This window comes from Acinonyx jubatus, chromosome E3, assembly GCF_027475565.1.
Source record: "Acinonyx jubatus isolate Ajub_Pintada_27869175 chromosome E3, VMU_Ajub_asm_v1.0, whole genome shotgun sequence".
Classification (NCBI taxonomy): Eukaryota; Metazoa; Chordata; class Mammalia; order Carnivora; family Felidae; genus Acinonyx; species Acinonyx jubatus.
In genome coordinates, this window is record NC_069398.1 from 15,324,690 (window position 1) to 15,341,048 (window position 16,359).

Consider the following 16,359-nt stretch of genomic DNA (forward strand, 5'->3'; position numbering starts at 1 on the left):
GAGGAAGCTGGAGCCAAAGAGACCCTGAGTGGCTTGATAGCTTGAAAAGTCTCAGAACTTTGTGCAAAAAGAGCAAACACCCCTTTCCTCATAAGATGTACAAACTGGCCAGAACGACAATGTGACAGATGTGTCTTGATACTCACTAAATACTGATTTCACAATGCATGTTACTGAGAATGCTGGGGGGTGGGGGGGTGGGGGGGAAGAAAACTCCTAAGGAGTTATCTTGTAACTCATTCACAGATGCTGGGTTGAAGCTTTGGGCCCCACTACTATTCCGTCTGCCTTCCACTTGGCACTCGTTATTTCTATCATTTTCCTACAAATGACAGAAAAGTGGGCACTGCTAGGCTCTAGGGACAGGGATCCACTCTGGAAACAGGATAAGTGCACAGGAAGATAATAGGGTGGGAGTAGCAACGAAATTGAACAAAACTAAGCAAAAAAGTTAGGTGGGGAAACGAAACTGTAAAAAGCAAATATAGAAAGCTCAAGGGGAAGTAAAAGTATTTTCAGACACACACAGAAAAGAAGTGTCCCCACGTGCTTTGGCCAAACCAAACTCCCCCTTTTACTCAACTGTTGAAAACAAAGAAGAAGAAAAAGCGATGAAAAAGTCACACTTTCATACCTCTTCTCAGAATAAACAGTCAGCAGGGACAGGACAGCTCACTGCCCTGAAAGACCTTGAAAGATTTACCCCCAGATAACACAGCACACGATGATCAACCTCCAGAGGCTCTCAAAACCACTACAAACTCCGGTCTCTTCTGTCATTCCATCATCGATCGTTTCCTGTCAAGCATTAAAGCGATACCAGAGAAACCTGGAGAAGGATTTGCTCCCCAATCAAAGGTGAGAAAAGCTGTTTTGAAAGCCCCCCCTCTTTTTGTTTCTCCATTTGCCCAAGGCGTTTCCACAATTCTTTCCTCCCGGTTCCAAATGTCTACAGGTCAAGAACTTGAGCAGTCCGGTCCATAGGGGCCACGGTTGGGAGACGGCACACCCTCCAAAGTCCCTCCAAGGGAGTCCTGAGTCTCCCTAAGCGGCTCCGATGGGCTCTGATCGCCCCTTGCTTATTTACTGCCATCAGGCACTTGGAGGTGGACGGTCGGTCGGCAGCGGCCGGCGACCCGGAAAGGCTGAGAATGCCGCCCCCCAGAGCACCGCGCCCGCCCGGCCTCGGGCACACCAGTTAGCCGAGTTTTCGCCCAAGGCAAAGCCCCGGGAGAGGGGGGAAGGCCCGGGGAAAGCTGGAGTCCAGACCCCAGAGGACGATGCTCAGCGGGGCCGGGACAATGGGCAGCGGGGACCCGCGCGGGGAGTGTCCCGGGAGGTCGGCCCGCCCCGCTGTTCCCGGGAGCTCGGGCGGCGGCCCGAGCTGGGCGCCAGGCCGCGGCGTGGCGCAGCCCTCGTCCCTGGCCCGCAGCGGACCCAGCGCGGAGCGGGCGGGCGGCCGGGCCGGAGCGCGGGGCCCCGCGGGGCAGCCGGCCCGTCCCGGCCCGGGCCACGACCCCGACCCCCGGTCCCCGGCCCGCGCGCTCCAGGCCGGCCCGGCGCGGCTCACTCACCTGCCCACCGTCTGGTTGGCCAGCTGCTTCATGCGGTTGAACTGCTTCTTCATGGCGGCGACAGCGACGGCCTGCGGGGCTCCGGCCGGGCAGCTCGGGGGACGGCCTGGCGTGGCTACATCGCTTCCCCCCCGAGGAGGCGGCGGCGGCGGCGGCGGCAGCAGCGTCGGCGGCTCTGGGCTGGAGCTCCGCCCTGACGCGTCACTTCCAGCGGCGCCGCCCGCTGGGGGCGCGCGGGGCCGGGCTGGCAGACGAGCGCCAGGCTCGGGCGCGGCGCGCGGCCTGGCCCCCAACGACCAGCCCCCACCCCCCCGCCGCCCCGCTGAGCGTGCGGAACCCCGCGTCCCAGCGCCCCCGCGTTCTTGACTCCCCGGCCGGCTAGGCCGCGCACCGGTGGGAGGGGGCGGCAGGCGCCAGCGGCGTGACCCCGCGGTCTTGGCGGCAGGGAACAGCCACACCCGGGCGTGGGACGCACTGTCCCCGCAGGGCTGGCCCGGGGCGTTACGCGCAGGGGTGGGGACGGGGGGAGGGGGGGAGGAAGACGGGAGGGGGTTGGGGTACGCGGGAGCCTCCGGATGCCCACCTTAGGTTGTGCCGAGGTGCGGCTGTAGACATTTGTCTACGCTCCTAGGTGGATGGGTGCGTGTCACTGTGTATGTTTTATGTCAATTAAAAGAAATCATTGCGTGGAAACCACAAACTACAGAGCCCTGTGTACTGTGATCTGACTTTGCGGGAAAGTCGAGGGCGAGGCTCATTTTCTGACCGCAGGTGCTCACACGCAATGGGGACCGCCAGGGATGGCCCCCGGGGCATTGGGGGGAGGGTAAGGGGTGGGAGGTCGTGGGCATGGGTGATGCGGGCCCTAGCAGCCCCGTGTGCGGTGTGGCGTTGCCTAGAAACGCCTGATTGTGTTTTGATTATTAGTCTGGCACAGGCCTTCCTTCGGAGACACTTAGAGGGATTGACCGACTGCACTGGACGCTTTTTGCAGAGCAGACCAGGTCAGTTCCGTGACCCGCAGCGATATCCTTTTCGTTTGGTGGCCTGGGCCCTAGAGCAAGTGGGTGGCAGTGTGACTTCCTTCACTGACCGCATCTCTGGGGTCATCAAAGATGTGAGGATGAAGGGAACCGAAAAGGTGGGAGAAGGGCCTGACTCTGACCGAAAAGAGAGTGAAGTGAGTCGGGAAACCTTAAGATCGGAGAATCAGAGACTTAAAAGTCTTTGTAGTCACCTGGAAGAGAAGTATGAAGCCTCGGAGCTTCAAATAAAGCGGCAGACTCTTAGCTACCGACATCAGCTACAACAGAAAGAGGTAGAAATGAAACTTCTTAAAGTGAGACAGATAGGGCTCAAGAACCAGTTGCTGAAGCTCCAATCAGCCCTTCAATCAACCACAGCATCACCTTCCTTGGGTTACGGTATCAACTACTTTGCTTCAGCTTCCCGGGGGATGACCTGGACTTTGCTGACCTAATTTGGTCACAACAAGAAATAAGCAGACTGTCAAATGAAGTTTTAAGACTGGAGGCTGAAGTTAGCATTGGAAGCATTTTTCCCAGTCTTCAGCACCGGGAGCGAATAGCGCCGAGCAAAATGAAATCTACAAACTGCAGGTTACCATCAGGGAACTTGAACAGAATCGAAATGAGGCAATTGATGACCATCAACTTGAAAAGGCAGTACTGCAGAACATCTATCAACAGACACTGGCAGAAATACGTCGCAGGTACCGTCAAAAGTCAAAAGGCTATGAAAAAAGAATCAAAGAACTGGAAAATCTGTTAGAGAAGGACAACTCCGGACTCAGAGCAGCTGAGGAGTCTGTCATTGAGGATATGCAAAACACCATTCAAGTGCTACAGACTGAAAAAGTGGAGTCTACCAGGAAAATTGAAGAACTTGAGGACACCGTCAAATACATCAATAGCAAATTATCTTCGGTAGAAAGTGAGAGAGACGCTTTAAGGAGAGAATGGGACCGGATACATGAGGAAAAGAAAGAGAGGATTGAAGAATGTGAATCGCAGCCTTCCGTTTTGAGGCAAAGTGATACAGTGACGGAAAAGGAAAGAGTTCTTTCCGAGAGTACAGCGGTGGAAGAAGTGTCTGGACTGCGGCAAGTGCTGTCCGATGTGGAGAAGGAGATGACGTCACGGTGTAGCTCAACCCAGGGTGACAATCTCATTGGAGACGATCCGAAACTTGAAGAGCGAGTCTACGTTTTAGAACAAGAAAACTCATTAGGTCAAGGACGGGAAGCACTTCAACTGGCACTTTGGAAAGTGAGCCATGAGCAGGAAGTGATTGAACGTACGGCTCCAGGAGGTGTGAATTTGGATTCAGAAGGAGAGCATTTAAGATGTGACTTGGAGGCCGACGGACAAAAATCCACTCAGGGTAGGACCGAGAAGGAACTCCCAACAGCAGAGCTGGGGGAGTTCGATGGACAGAAACAAACTACACAGCCCAGGGTTTTGATGAAAGGTCAGCTATCAGAACCACAAAATGAAGGCAACGGCATCAACGGCGAAGTGGAACACGATCTCAATGATGAAAAGAGAGCTTGTCCATTTGAGGATGAGCAAATGGACAGAGCTAAAGAGTTAGATGCGCAAAACGAAGAATCACCTCAAAGTCAACTGGCTGTTAATGATTTGCATCGGTCAGATCCGTCGCAAACACATAATGTAAACATCCCGAAGGAGAACGTTGAACTTAAGGAACATATTAAACAAGACGAGGCGGAATCTGCTAGAGCTGAGAAGGAGCCAGCACAGTCTCTTAATCAAGACTCTGACAATACTGTTGAAGATGACTCGCTTCCAGGGAGGGAAACGACAGTTAGAAAGTTGCAGCAAAGCCTTTCAGAAATGGAAGAGCTGAATGGCCATTTAAAGAAAGCTGCTTGCAATCTCAAGGTGGAAAATGGAAAGTTGGTTTTGGAGCTTGAAGACGTAAGACGTCGGCTGGAAGAAACTACTGTCTGTAACCATAAGAATTCTCTGGAAACAAAATCTATTACGCGGGCCTTAAAAATAGAAAAAGGACAGTTAATCGTAAAATTGTGCCGGGCTGAAAAGAAGCTGTTGGAGAAAACAGCCAGGTATGAGCAAGCTAGTAAAGAACCGACCAACACGTATCACTTGTCTAAATCCTCCTCCCAGTTAGAGCAGGAGTGTTTAATTCAACGCAGTCAAGACAAAGACGATGAAATACTACAACTCAAAAAGAGTGTTGAGCAGATGGATGCCGACCATAGAGAAACTAAGGAAATGCTCTCCTCTGCTCTGGAGGAGCATAAGCGATTGACACAACTTATTAAAGAGAAAGAAATCTGTATCGAAAAACTTGAAAGAAGGCCAGAGCTCTAGGAGCTATTAGAGAAGTACGTCCAAGTCTTAAGAGAAAATGAAATTTTACAGCAAACCGTGGAGGACCAAGATGTTCGTCTTGCATCCACGAGAGAAGAGAATGAATTTCTGCAAGACGAACTGGAGTGTCTGAGAGAAGACAGCCAAACCGTACCTGTGGTCGACCCGCAAACGTAAGACAGTATCATGGAACTAGAATGCGAGGTGTATCAGCTGAATGTAGAAAGAGTTTGTCTGGAAGACGAAATCAAACAACAACAAAAGATCATTGAGGATCAACGCCAGGGTAAACTGCAATGGCTTCATGCTTTACAAGACCAGAAACGGAGGGTAGATGATCTCACACACCAGCATGAGCAAGTGACCATTAAACACGCTCAGCTCCTTTCAGTGAAAGATGAGGAGATTAAGATTTTGCAGAACACAATAGAGCAAATGAAAACCCAGATCTTTAAAAAACCCAGCACATTCCTGCAACACATTCTGATGTGTTTCAAGTAACAACGATTCAGCATCTTCCTGTAGAAAAACGGAAGTGAAAAGCATGATTTATCTAAAGCTGAAACTGAAAGATTAAGTAAAAGGAACAAAAGGACAAGAATTGGAGATTAAAAATAAATAAAACATAAAAAAAAAAGAATTGGAGATTAAACTCCTCACTGAAAAGAACATCTGATTAACTGAACAGACTGATCACCCATCCAAAGATGAGACTGGTAAACTAACTCAGATTATCCGGCAAAAAGATTTGGAGATAGAGGACCGCCCCAGCAGGACGTCTGTGGCTTCCTACAACCAGAATGTGGCAAACCTTCAGCAGCAGTTGCAAGGTATGCTTTGGAAAGAGAACAAGTATTAGCTGCCTTACAGGAGAACTAGGCAAAACAGCAATCTGAACAGAGAGTACCACAAAATGACAGATAGAATGGTTGCCAAAGAAGCCTATCTCATGAAGCTGTAAGATGAAAATCTTCACTAGAATTGAGTCTAGCGACCAGGACGTGTTTAGAGAAACGATTCAGAATTTATCACACGTTATTCAAGAAAAAGACATTGAAGTGGATGCATTAAGGCAGAAATGTCAGGCTTTATTGGCAATTTTCCAAATATCCGGCACTGCTGATGAGGTTACAGGTGTTAGTATCGATGGGGTCAAGGAGCTTCTACAGGAACGGGACAAATTAAAACAGCAGGTTAAGATCATGGAAGAATGGAAATAGCACCTGATGACTTCGGTACGAAATACGAAGCGGGAGTCACCCCAGCTTCAGAAACATCTTCAACAACTTCAGCCGAGGGTTCTAACTGACAGTGACAATAATCCTAGACTACAGATCACCTGTATTGGCCTGGTCCAGAGTCACGAAGGAAACGAAATCAAACTAAAAAAATTCAGAGACAGGACTGACACAAATTCAGCCTAGCATCGCAGAGCTCTGCAATGGCAAGGATCTGCTTTTAGGGAAATTCGCCATCATTTTGTTCCAGCCCTCCACCGAATCATCCGAGTCAGCAGGCTCTCTTAAGGCAATTAAGTCTGATGTATCGAGTGAGTCTTAACGATTGCTCCATTAAGAGGCAGAAGAGCTAAGAAAATCAATGCAGGAAAAAAGATGCCACAATGAGAACCCTCCAGGACGATAACCAGAGATTGTCTGCTTCGACTGCTGCCCCTTCAGAACTGGAAAGAAAACAACACGAACACCCCGATTCGGAGATCAAGCAGCTCAAGGAGAAGCGAGATGTTTTACCAAACTTACTTCAGGAAAAACAGCTCCTGTTTTCCCAAAGCAGAAAACGTGATGAATTGCTTCCCCTGAACGAGAATTTCACCGGCGAAGTGGGTGAAAAGGAACTTTGGAGGCAGGCAGTAACAAAAATGAAGGAGAGAATATCAAATTTTGAAATGGACGTGTGTAAACTAAAACAGGACAATGAAACAAGAGTGGAAACATCTAGAGAACGGGAGACACAAAATCAAGCACTACCAGAGACAAACACGCAGCTTTTTTTTTTTTAATTTTTTTTTTCAACGTTTATTTATTTTTGGGACAGAGAGAGACAGAGCATGAACGGGGGAGGGGCAGAGAGAGAGGGAGACACAGAATCGGAAACAGGCTCCAGGCTCTGAGCCATCAGCCCAGAGCCTGACGCGGGGCTCGAACTCACGGACCACGAGATCGTGACCTGGCTGAAGTCGGACGCTTAACCGACTGCGCCACCCAGGCGCCCCAACACGCAGCTTTTAATGGTGCAGAGAGAGGAAGAATCCTAGCGTGCTCCAATGAAAGAGAAGGTGCTTGCTTTGAAAGGGCTATTGAAAGACAACAGGGCAAGACCGGGGAATTACATCAGCTTGTAAATGCAGTTACATCAATTCAGGACAAGACAGCGATGTGCCAGCGGGAAGAGAGATGAAGTCATGTGGGCCCCGAAACAAAGAAATGGAAACCTGTGCCCTCCAGAATGAGATCCAACATCCACGTGAAGAAGAATGACACCTAAAGCAGGAGCTGGAGAGATCACAGCGCCACGCTTTGGGATCCGAAGATTCTCGTAAGCGCAGTGCTTTGGCCGCAGAATACGGAGCGGCTAAACTAAGAAAGAAGACCATGGTATTGGAGGAGAAGCTAGTTGTGTCTTCCAATGCAATGGACAATGCGAGCCATCGAGCCAGTCCGCAGACAGCGTCACCGCAGGAGCAATTACACGTGGTCACCAGGCAAAAAGATGAAAGCGTATTCTGGCTTTCTGCCTCCCAGGAACAAGAAAAAAGCAGCACGCTGGAGCACTAGCTAAGCTAAAGCTGGAAGCAGCCGAATGGATGGGAAAAGCGGACACCCTACAAGGAAAACTGATGTCATTGCAGGGACAATTAACCGAAGCGGATGCTGTCTTGGATCCGCAGGAAGACCAAATTGAAGAATTCAAAACGCAAAATGAGGTCCAACAGGAAATACCGGATGATGCGCACAAGAAATTAATGAACTCACTGACGCCGAGAGGTGGATAGAATCCTGATAAGGAAACTCTTAACTGGATATGTTCAAGCACAGGAACACGGACGTCGTGAAGCTTGATGGCTGATGGGATGCAGCCTGGGTATCAAAGAGGAAGAAATGAGGAACAAGGTGGTGTCACCGGATGGATGACTGGGTGGTTTGGACCCAAAGGTGCCCCCGACGCACCTGTGAAACCGAATCACCAATCCATGCCCGGTAACTCTTTTCCAGGACTTTTTGTAAAATTTCTAAAAACGGAACCTCAATTAGCTTTTCCACCACCCAAGGTCCCTGCTTATGACATGAAGCCTCCAGACTCAGCAGAAGGCTGAGCACTGGCTTTAGAAAAAGTACCACCATGTCTTAAAACTACCCTTGGATCCACACCCAGAAAAACAGATGGGATTTCCCAAGCCACGGCCACTGCTGTGTCTCTTATTAACCCACCTGGACCGGAAACGGATGGGGGTGGGCATCATCTTCTAAATGCTGTGACTGACACTTTACCCACATACAACACCATTAATACTGTCACCTGGGAACAGGACTGACCTGGCCAAAGACCTTTCAAAGCAATACAGGATTCTTAAGCCAGAGAGGAGACAGTACTTGAAAGAAACCAAGTCACTATGTGTGTGTACCTTATCACAAAATGGCCTTTTGCGAAATGTAATAAATTTATAGTTTTGGTTTAAGTTAAGTTTTGGTTAAGTTAAATAAAAACTTGTTAATATTTGAAAAGACTGTCTTTTAATGACTGCAGAGGTATTCACCAAACTGAAAACAGTGGCTACATATGGGGCACCTGGGTGGCTCAGTCAGTTGAGCATCCGGCTTCGGCTCAGGTCATGATCTCGCGGTCCGTGAGTTCGAGCCCCGCGTCGGGCTCTGTGCTGACGGCTCGGAGCCTGGAGGTGCTTGGGATTCTGTGTCCCCCTCTCTCTCCACCCCACCCCTACTTGTGCTCTCTGTCTTTCAAAAATGAATAAACATAAAAAAAAGTTTAGGGGCACCTGGGTGGCTCCGTCGGTTGAGCGTCCAACTTGGGCTCAGGTCATGACCTCACAGTTTGTGAGTTTGAGCCCCGCGTCGGGCTCTGTGCAGACAGCTGGAAGCCTGGAGCCTGCTTCAGATCCTGTGTCTCCCTCTCTCTCTGCCCCTTCGCCGCTCATGCTCTGTCTCTGTCTCTCAAAAATGAGTATTCATTAAAAAATTTTTTTTAATTAAAAAAAACAGTGGCTACTTTTTTTTCAATAATTTTTTTATGTTTATTTGTCTTTTTTGAGAGTGAAAATAGGGGAGGGGCAGAGAGAGAGGGAGAAAGAGGACCTGAAGCAGGTTCTGCGCTGACACAGGCAGGGCTTGAACTCAAGAGCTGAGAGGTCACGAGCCACAAGATCACAAGGCATGAGATCACAACCTGAGCCAAAGTCAGATGCTTACACTGACTGAGCCACCAAGGCACCCCAAAACAATGGTTACTTCTTACCAGGGTAGACATTGGTGGGTTTGGAGGCTGTGGCCAAAGGAAGACACATACATATATTTGTCTATATGGGAGTAGAGTATTCTCCAGCTGCTTTGTTTGGGTGGAGGCCCACTCAATGTCATCTGATTTACAAGTAACAGTATAAATGGGCTGAAGTAAAATTTATCAACAAGGAATATGTTGCCTCCAGGACCCAAAAAATACTGAAAGATTTTAGACTTGTATGTCCTCAACAAACGTGTCCTCACGGTAGGTATGTCCCAACAAATGTCCTCATACATGCGATGTCATACCTGTGCTCCCAGAGAAAGATGGGTTAAGTTAAGTTAAGATCCCGCCTGCAAAGATGACATGTGATAGCAGAAGGGTTTGGGTGCCCTGTGAATAACAAGGTAAAATATGTCCCCTTCAAGGTCAAGGGAAAGGTGGCTGAGAGGACATTGAAATCGGCTCTGAACAGAACCCATTAGCCAAATCTATAAGAAAGAGCAAACTATTTACCGTCTTTAAATTTGTTGGGATCCCAGGTGTTTTAAGGGTACCAGGGTTTATATTGATTTTTTTTTTCTAAGAGAGAGTGCAAGGTGGGGAAAGGGGCAGAGGGAGGGAGACTGAATCTTAAGCAGGCTCCACCCTCAGCACAGGGCTCAATCCCAGGACCCTGGAATCATGACCTGAGCCCAAATCAAGAGTCAGATGCTCAACCGACTGAGCCACCCAGGCACCCCTCAACTGATCCCCATGGGCTGAAAGCTCCCCATAATAAACTCAGGCTGTCATAGAAGAAAAAAATACTGGAAAGACACAACCACAAATGTCTACTTCAGCCTCTCTCGGAGAAGTTTCATGATTAATGCCTGCTTTTTGGTCCCAATATTAATGTTCACAGGGGTTTTAAATGTAAGTTTGTCTTTGTCAGAAGATGCAAATTAGGTGGTGAACTTTCTCTGATATTGTCTCATGACGTTGTTCATGACAACCGCGGTGTAGCCTCATATTGGGAGGCAAGACACAGCCTGAGTTGGCTAAGCTTGCCGCTTCTAGCCTCCACTCCTCAGTCATAAAGGTCTAGCTCTTCAACCAGAAACTTAAATGAAATGAATTGGCCCTGCCTGCAGGAACCCCAGGGGAGGTCCTCGGTGAAAAATGACAAAGTCCTCTGAATCACGAGCTTTTTTCTGAATCAAAGGCTCAGCAAAGAACACTCTTTGCTTGTCAAACGACACAGGTGTACCAGGATATCTGTCTCCACCTTCTTCCCCTTACCCTGAGCCTTACCGTCCGTACCTACGGGATTGGCACCTTGTACTACTCACCAATGACACTTTCTACTTATGACACCCGTGGAATGTGTACACTGCCAAGCTGGGAGACTATGCTTATTCAGTGTTTTGCATTTACCCTCTTGGCAGAGCACGACTCAGAGAAAGTGGTGTATTCCATCTCATCACAACTCCCCCTGGCAAGCCTTCCGAACCTCAGTCTTCCCCACTGTCATTTCTACCTTGGGTATCAATGAGCTCTTATCCCTCCAATGACTACTAAGCAAGCTTTTGATATATGATTTTGCCCGAAGATATGTGCACTGAGTTTTTGTTGTTATTTTGAGTGTGTGTGTGTGTGTGTGTGTTTGTGTGATCCATGGTTCTTAAAGTTTGAGTATGTCTGTTCAGTGCTCCTGACAGATAGAGAAATGGAACATACAATCACACTACTTACCTAGAAAATGTTTTAGAAGGCCAGTACAAAATATATGTAATGAATGTCTTCGGTATGTGTAATAATGAAACACATGTGAACCACCCCGACTTGAGAAATTATTGAAGGGCCTAAGTAACCCTTCCCTTTCAGTGTTCTATCCTCTCCACTCTCTAAAGGTCACAAGTGTGGTGATTACTGTCTCCCTCCCTCCCCCCGCCATTCCTTTATTTTTCTGTAGAGTGTTTTATCATACATATGTGTGTATCTCTTAACATCCGTTTTTCTTGGTTTGGACTTTATAAAAGTGTTACATCCCTTCTTTCACTGAATATTATGTCCTTAAATTCAGCCAGTGATGCTTGTAACTGGCAGCTCTGGGTGCATTTACACTGCAACATAGTTTTCCATTGTACCAGTTTCCCACACGTTCCTTCCTCCACATTTGAAAGGCGATTATGTGCGCAAAGCCCTTACTTAGCACAGCTCCTGGCGCAGAGTCAGCACTCAGTGAACATTTGTTCAATTGTCGAATGAGACTGAGCCCCGACTAACTGCAACGCGAACACTTGTTTCCTCCAGCTGGACTCTCTGCCCTTCGACCCAAAGCTGAGCATCCTGCTAGCTCTCCCGCCCTGCGTGAATCACAGTTATAAAATTTTCTGACCAGCAATAAGAAACCCAAAGCCTGGGGTACCTGGGTGGCTTAGTGGGTTAAGCGACCGCCTCCTGATTTCAGTTGGGGTCGTGATCTCACGGTGGCGAGATGGAGCCTAGCGTCAGGCTCTGTGCTGCGCATACAGCTTGTTGCAGATTTTCTCTCTCCTTCCCGTGACCTTCCCACTTGTCTTCTCTCTCTTTCTCTCTCTCTCGCTCATAAATAAACACACACACACACAAATGAATAAATGAATAAATAAGTAAATAAATAAATAAATGAATACCCAATGCACTCTCAGCGCACCCACGACCACAATTCCCAGAAAGCATTGCGGCGCTCTCGTTTTGCGTCCACTTGTTTCCTTCCCCTCCTTAACGTACTTCCGGGTGGTGTGGGCGGGGCCAATGCAGCTATCCAATGAGCCCTTCCGCGGGCCAAGGGGGCGGAGAAATTGTCCAATGAGCGTCTGGGCAGAGGCGCCAATCAGCGGGAAGGTTGCTGGGGCAGCTGACGTGAGCGGCGTCACTGAGCCGCGCCCGCTGAGGCCGCTGGAGCCCAGCCCCTCTCTCCAGCCTTCTCGGAGGCTCGCTCCTTTCCAGGGCGTTTGTGGAGCTCGCTTTCATGTCCCCGGTGGGCACGGCACCCCGGAACCTCCACGCCCATGGCCGCTAGCCTGAGGAGGCCCTCTTTCTCCGCCTCTTCTACCTCCTCGGCGGACCCAGACGACGAGGGGGTGCGCGGCACTTGCGAAGATGCTTCTATATGCAAGAGGTACCTGCCGGGCGGGGGCTTAGGGGCCGGCGTCCCTGGGGGGCTGGGGCGTAGGTGGGAGGCGGGCCTGTGATCCCAGGGTATTAGGAACATCCTGGTGCGCCAGAAGGTACCCGTCAATTTCGGGCGACCCTGGTTTCACACCTGTGAAGTGCACAGAGCAGCGGTTCATTTATTTAACTGGTAATTGTCTCACTTCTGCCGTGTGTCAGGCCTGGGGAGAGCGTGACTGGGAATCCGGCCCTAAACCAGCCGAACGGGGTCTTGTGGCCTTCGTGAGGCTCAAGTCTTGCTGGGAGACAGACTTGACTTCACAGACAGTGAAGCAAATAATTATAGTCTTGAGAAGTTAGGGGAAGTGCAAGTTCCTCCTCTTTAATAGGTTACGTTTCATTGGGGGTTGTTACGATCCCCATCGTGCCCCTGAAACTCAGGCCAATCGAGATGGGGGGGCGGGGGGGGGGAATGGCCTGCCCGGGGCCCCATAATGTTACTGTGCAGAGCCAGCATTTTCCAGAGCTCTTGCCTCTATGCCACAGGGGTCTACATACTTGGGAGTGTAGTGAGGGCAGTATCGTGAGCACAGACATGTATCACACACCTGGAAGCACGAGGCTCGAGTGTACTTTATTCATTCGTTCCACAGAAATTATTGAGTGTATCCGTTTTGCCAAAGCCTTCTTTTTTGAATGGTTGGTGGGTATTCAGTTATTGGGAACACATGATGAATAGGACTGACGTGGCATCTGACGGCAGCACCACCTCGTCGGAAAAGACAGGAAGCAAATAATTCCCTGTGAAATACATAATTACGGTTTTGTGTTGAGTGCTGAGAAATAAGGCATGCCATTCGAGTTTGTAATTTAGGCAATAATGTTGAAGCTGAGATCAGAAGGCTGAATGCAAAACGGAGATATAGGAGGGTGTTGGGGCAGAGCAGGGGAGTGCGAACTGTTAAAGGAATGGGTAGAATGCCCTTGAAGCTGGGGCCACTAGGGAATGTAGGTGGGGAATGCCAAGGTTTTGGGTTAAGGCTCGCACTTTTTGTAGGTTCTTGGAGACTAAGCATAGTGATTTAAAACATGGACCTTGGGGCCAGGCTCTGTCAAGCTGATCCTAGCTCTGCCACTAAACCATTGTGCATCAAGTTTCTTGATCGGGCTCTGCTTCTGATGCTGTGTCTCCCTCTCTTTCTGCCCCTCTCCTGCTCATGCTGTGTCTCTTTCTCTCAAAAAATAAATAAATGTTAAAAAAAAATTAAGAAAGAAAGAAAAAAGAAACCACAGATGCTCACGTCCTACTCTAGACTCACGGAATCAGAATCTGCTGGGATAGGTCCTGGGCTATAAAGACTGGGCGTGTTTGCCATCTGGGTGCATTTCATTGAAGCTTCTTTTGCACTGGCCTTTCCCTCATGTGAAAAAAACATGCAAAAAGATTGTGAGAATCCGTAAATTAGTGTTTTAAGACATGTTGTAGGTCTCTCTCCTTTAAGTTCCGTGGTATCTTCACCGTAATGTGTTAAACCCTTCAATCTTGTCAAAAGATCACGTTATTAAATAGGGATTCCTTGCATGAACCGTGGGCTGTCTGTCGTCTGAGTTTTGAAGTGGGATAACAATGGTAACCCACCTTCGGGATGTAAGGATTCAATGAGATCACAGACACGAGGCAGTTAGCACAGGATCTGGCACAGCGTGAAGCCTTCAATAAATTGTTACTACTGGTTTTGATTTCCCTCCATTCCGAACACTGTTTGGTTGAAGTTACAGTTACTGAATATGTCATCCCTGTGGATCAGGCTGGTTCCCCCCGCCTCAGGTTACGGCCATAACAGCCCTAATTTAACACAGGAGCCAGTTAGCTTCCCAGGACTCGTGCGGTTTTGTTACTTCTCTTGCAGGTTGTTCCCTCCTTCCTTTCAGAGCCCTCCCGGGGATAGTAGTGATGTGAACGGTGTCAGACGGCTGTCGGCAGGATTAAATGTGGCGCGCTCCACACAGTGCCTGGCACATGGCAGGGGTCGAAGACTGGTGGTTATTATCAGCACTGTCCCAGTTGTCATCGTCAGTGCCGTGACCATCAGCATGGGCCTGTGCTCTCAGTCCTGCGGTCCTACAGTGAGAACTCTTCTGAGTGGACATTCTGGGCTTATGCTTAAAAATTCCATGGGATTCCGCAGGTATTTTTCCAGCGCTTACTGTGACCGCTAACTCTCGCCACTACCCATCTCCCCTCTCCTTGTCTTCTCCGTCCTGTGCTGCCCGCCCAAGGCAGTTCCCTCTGTTGTTTACCCCTGACCCCCTCTCCCCAGACCCTCCCTGTGTCCTGGGAAATTCCCACTCCTTAATCGCCAGCCTCGTCTCTTTCCTCAGCCTCTCCTTAGCCATCTCTTCCCTCTCTTTGCTTTGACCCTGGTCCTTCCCCGGGGATATCCTTTTTTGAAGTCCTCTCAGATGGTGCCTCTGTTTTCTCATACCCCGGGGTATGAGATTTCAGGATCAGGGGTGCAAGATTTGTGTCCTTGTTCTTTGACCCCCCCAACCCCCCCGTTTCTTTGAGATCCATGGTCCCCAGGTGCAGCACCCTCTCTTCCTCCTCATTACTGTTTTCTCCTGGTTATTCACCTGATCCGTGGATGTCTTGGGTGCCTGGCCCACAGTCCTCCTGTCTGTGTCGACCTTCTTGCCATCAGCCGAGTCGGCTTCACGGTGCGTGTGGAGGACCCAGGCTACGCACAGGGCACTCGTTTTCTGGAACGCCTCGTCTGTAGTGATCACCTCTTCTCATCCATGTCTGTCACCATCGCCACGGTGGCACCCTGCGTTTCCGCCCTGGTGCCGCGCCGCCTTATGCGTGAGCAGCGCGACCTCTCTCGACCCCGATCTCTGCTTTCCACCTTGCTTGGTCAATTATTTCTGCTATGTCCTCAGGGTGTTTTTCCTTAGGACCTGAGGGTTTTTTTTTTTTTTTTTTTTTTCTGTCCTTTAGATGCCCCTCTAGGCTGGTATCTCTGAGTAGAGCTTAGAGTTTCCCCTGAGATGGCCCCCTGAGAAGGACAATGGTGGGGACAGACTTGTAGGAGGTGAGGGAGGGAGCCCTGTGGATGTCTCTGGAAACGGTGTCCCAGGCAGAGAGCAGGGAGGGTAGGAAGCCCCATGGAGGGAGCAGGCCTGACTTGTTCCAGGAAGGACCAGGCCAGCATGAGGGAGAAGGAGGAGGGCTGAAGGGGTCTTAGGGACTTGTGGTGGTGTCCGATGGAGAATTTTGAACCGAAGAACGAGGTGACCTGACTTACGTTTTAATGGGATCACTCTAGCTTCTCTGTTGAGAGCAGCCTGTAGGGAGCAAGGATGGAAGCAGGGAGATCAGTTAATAGGCTGATGGAATATTCCAAGACAGAGGTGCTGCTGTCTTGGGTCAGGATGGTAGCACTGGAAGGGCTGAGAATCGACCAGATTCTGGGTACGTTTTGAAGGAGGAGGTGATGGGATGTGTTGACAGATTGGATGTGGGTGAGGCCAGTGAGTGAAAGAAGAAGCCAAGCCCTCTGGCTCATCTCAGATGCGGCTCCCACCAGGAGGCCTCTGACACCTGCAGACCAGGCCCAGCCCCTTCTGTGTTCTCTGTGCGTGTCCTTGGCGGTGGTCAGTCCAGCTGCGGTGTAGGCGTAGTGTTGAACATTTGTCTCCCCCCGCGAGAAGAAAGGTGCGGGGAATGCCCGTGTCTGCCTTAGCCACGTGCCTGCTAGACCGATTTCTCAGGCGGCAAAGTGACGAGGAACTGA

The 16,359-nt window shown here is 49.7% G+C and overlaps 3 protein-coding genes across 6 annotated transcripts in view; 2 read left to right on the forward strand and 1 right to left on the reverse strand.

Annotated features, from left to right (window-relative positions):
• ARHGAP17 (Rho GTPase activating protein 17) overlaps positions 1 to 2,103 on the reverse strand; it is an 88,962-nt gene extending 86,859 nt beyond the window's left edge. For both annotated transcript variants that reach the window (XM_053213259.1, XM_053213258.1), the window contains exon 1: positions 1,575 to 2,103. In XM_053213259.1, the coding sequence (XP_053069234.1) occupies positions 1,575 to 1,627 (53 nt within the window). In that variant the 5' untranslated portion in view covers positions 1,628 to 2,103. The remainder of the gene's footprint in view (positions 1 to 1,574) is intronic.
• On the forward strand, positions 281 to 5,591 carry LOC128313630 (thyroid receptor-interacting protein 11-like). Its single transcript, XM_053213260.1, has 2 exons — positions 281 to 858; positions 956 to 5,591. The coding sequence occupies exon 2, from the start codon at positions 3,416 to 3,418 to the stop codon at positions 4,949 to 4,951; it is 1,536 nt and encodes a 511-aa protein (XP_053069235.1). The 5' UTR covers positions 281 to 858; positions 956 to 3,415; the 3' UTR covers positions 4,952 to 5,591.
• Positions 5,592 to 12,287: 6,696 nt separating this feature from the next.
• The window catches only part of LCMT1 (leucine carboxyl methyltransferase 1), a 40,569-nt gene continuing 36,497 nt past the window's right edge, over positions 12,288 to 16,359 (forward strand). The window contains exon 1 of one of the 3 annotated variants that reach the window (XM_053213026.1): positions 12,288 to 12,572. In XM_053213026.1, coding sequence (XP_053069001.1) covers positions 12,463 to 12,572 — 110 coding nt within the window. In that variant the 5' untranslated portion in view covers positions 12,288 to 12,462. Of the gene's footprint in view, positions 12,573 to 14,140; positions 14,755 to 16,359 lie in introns of those variants that run through there. The other 2 variants (XM_053213027.1, XM_053213024.1) reach the window with 2 other exon arrangements.